General features: G+C 50.1%; 1 protein-coding gene across 1 annotated transcript in view; it reads left to right on the top strand.

Annotated features, from left to right (window-relative positions):
• SRGAP3 (SLIT-ROBO Rho GTPase activating protein 3) overlaps positions 1 to 823 on the top strand; it is a 50182-nt gene that overhangs the window by 39603 nt on the left and 9756 nt on the right. Inside the window, exon 11 of the mRNA XM_010141222.1 lies at positions 423 to 483. Coding sequence (XP_010139524.1) covers positions 423 to 483 — 61 coding nt within the window. The remainder of the gene's footprint in view (positions 1 to 422; positions 484 to 823) is intronic.

Raw genomic sequence — 823 nt, 5'->3', positions numbered from 1 at the left:
ACACTGTGGTGGTTTTTTTAGTCTCTGCTGACAATGACTCTTTCTTTAGGTGGAAATATTGTTGTAAGCTCTGTTACTGGAAGCTTATTTCGTCAGACAGGTATAGCACAAGTTTTATTTTGGCTCAGCATTACACCTTGAAATGGACTAGCTGCCGCTGCACCCGCCCCTGTCTCGGCCAGACAGTGAGCAGCAGCTTTCACACGCCGCAGAGGAGCCCCCTCTGCGTACCTGCCTGCACGTAGTGCACTCAGCACCTGCCCGTGCCTTGACGTGTGTAACACCTCCTTTTCTCGCCTGTCCTCTTACTAAACCCAACGGCACTGATGCTCTAACCTCTGGTTTTGCAATCTTTAATGCATTTCCCATGCTTTGTTGTCAATAAATCAGTAATTTTTTACTTTTCCTTTCATTTCATGAAGGATTCAGGACAGGCTATTCCACTTGTAGTAGAAAGCTGCATCCGTTACATCAATTTGTACGGTAAGTTGATTCAGTAACATCATCAGAAACTTTCTGCAGGGGCAATTAAGTACTTGTAATTAGCAGGGAAGTCTGGTGGAGGTGCCTGCAGTCCTCGCCACCTGGGCTCGGGTTACGATTACAGCGGCGCTGACTGGGATGTAGCATGGGACGACTGGAAAGTGTCGAGGGCTTGTTCGCTCAGGCCCCAGGCCAACGGGAGCCTTTTCAATGCTTCGATCCGGGGGGCCTTTGTTGGAGCATATGAGCAGAAATTAGTCATAGCAGCCTGTCCCCTGCTTGCTCCCAGCCCTGCGGGGGGCATCGGCTCCCGCTTTTTTTCGGCCTTCCAGCGGAAGTA

This window comes from Buceros rhinoceros, unplaced genomic scaffold (assembly GCF_000710305.1).
Source record: "Buceros rhinoceros silvestris isolate BGI_N320 unplaced genomic scaffold, ASM71030v1 scaffold27648, whole genome shotgun sequence".
Classification (NCBI taxonomy): Eukaryota; Metazoa; Chordata; class Aves; order Bucerotiformes; family Bucerotidae; genus Buceros; species Buceros rhinoceros.
The sequence above is the reverse complement of the archived record's forward strand: the minus strand, read 5'-3'. Positions and strand labels throughout refer to the sequence as shown.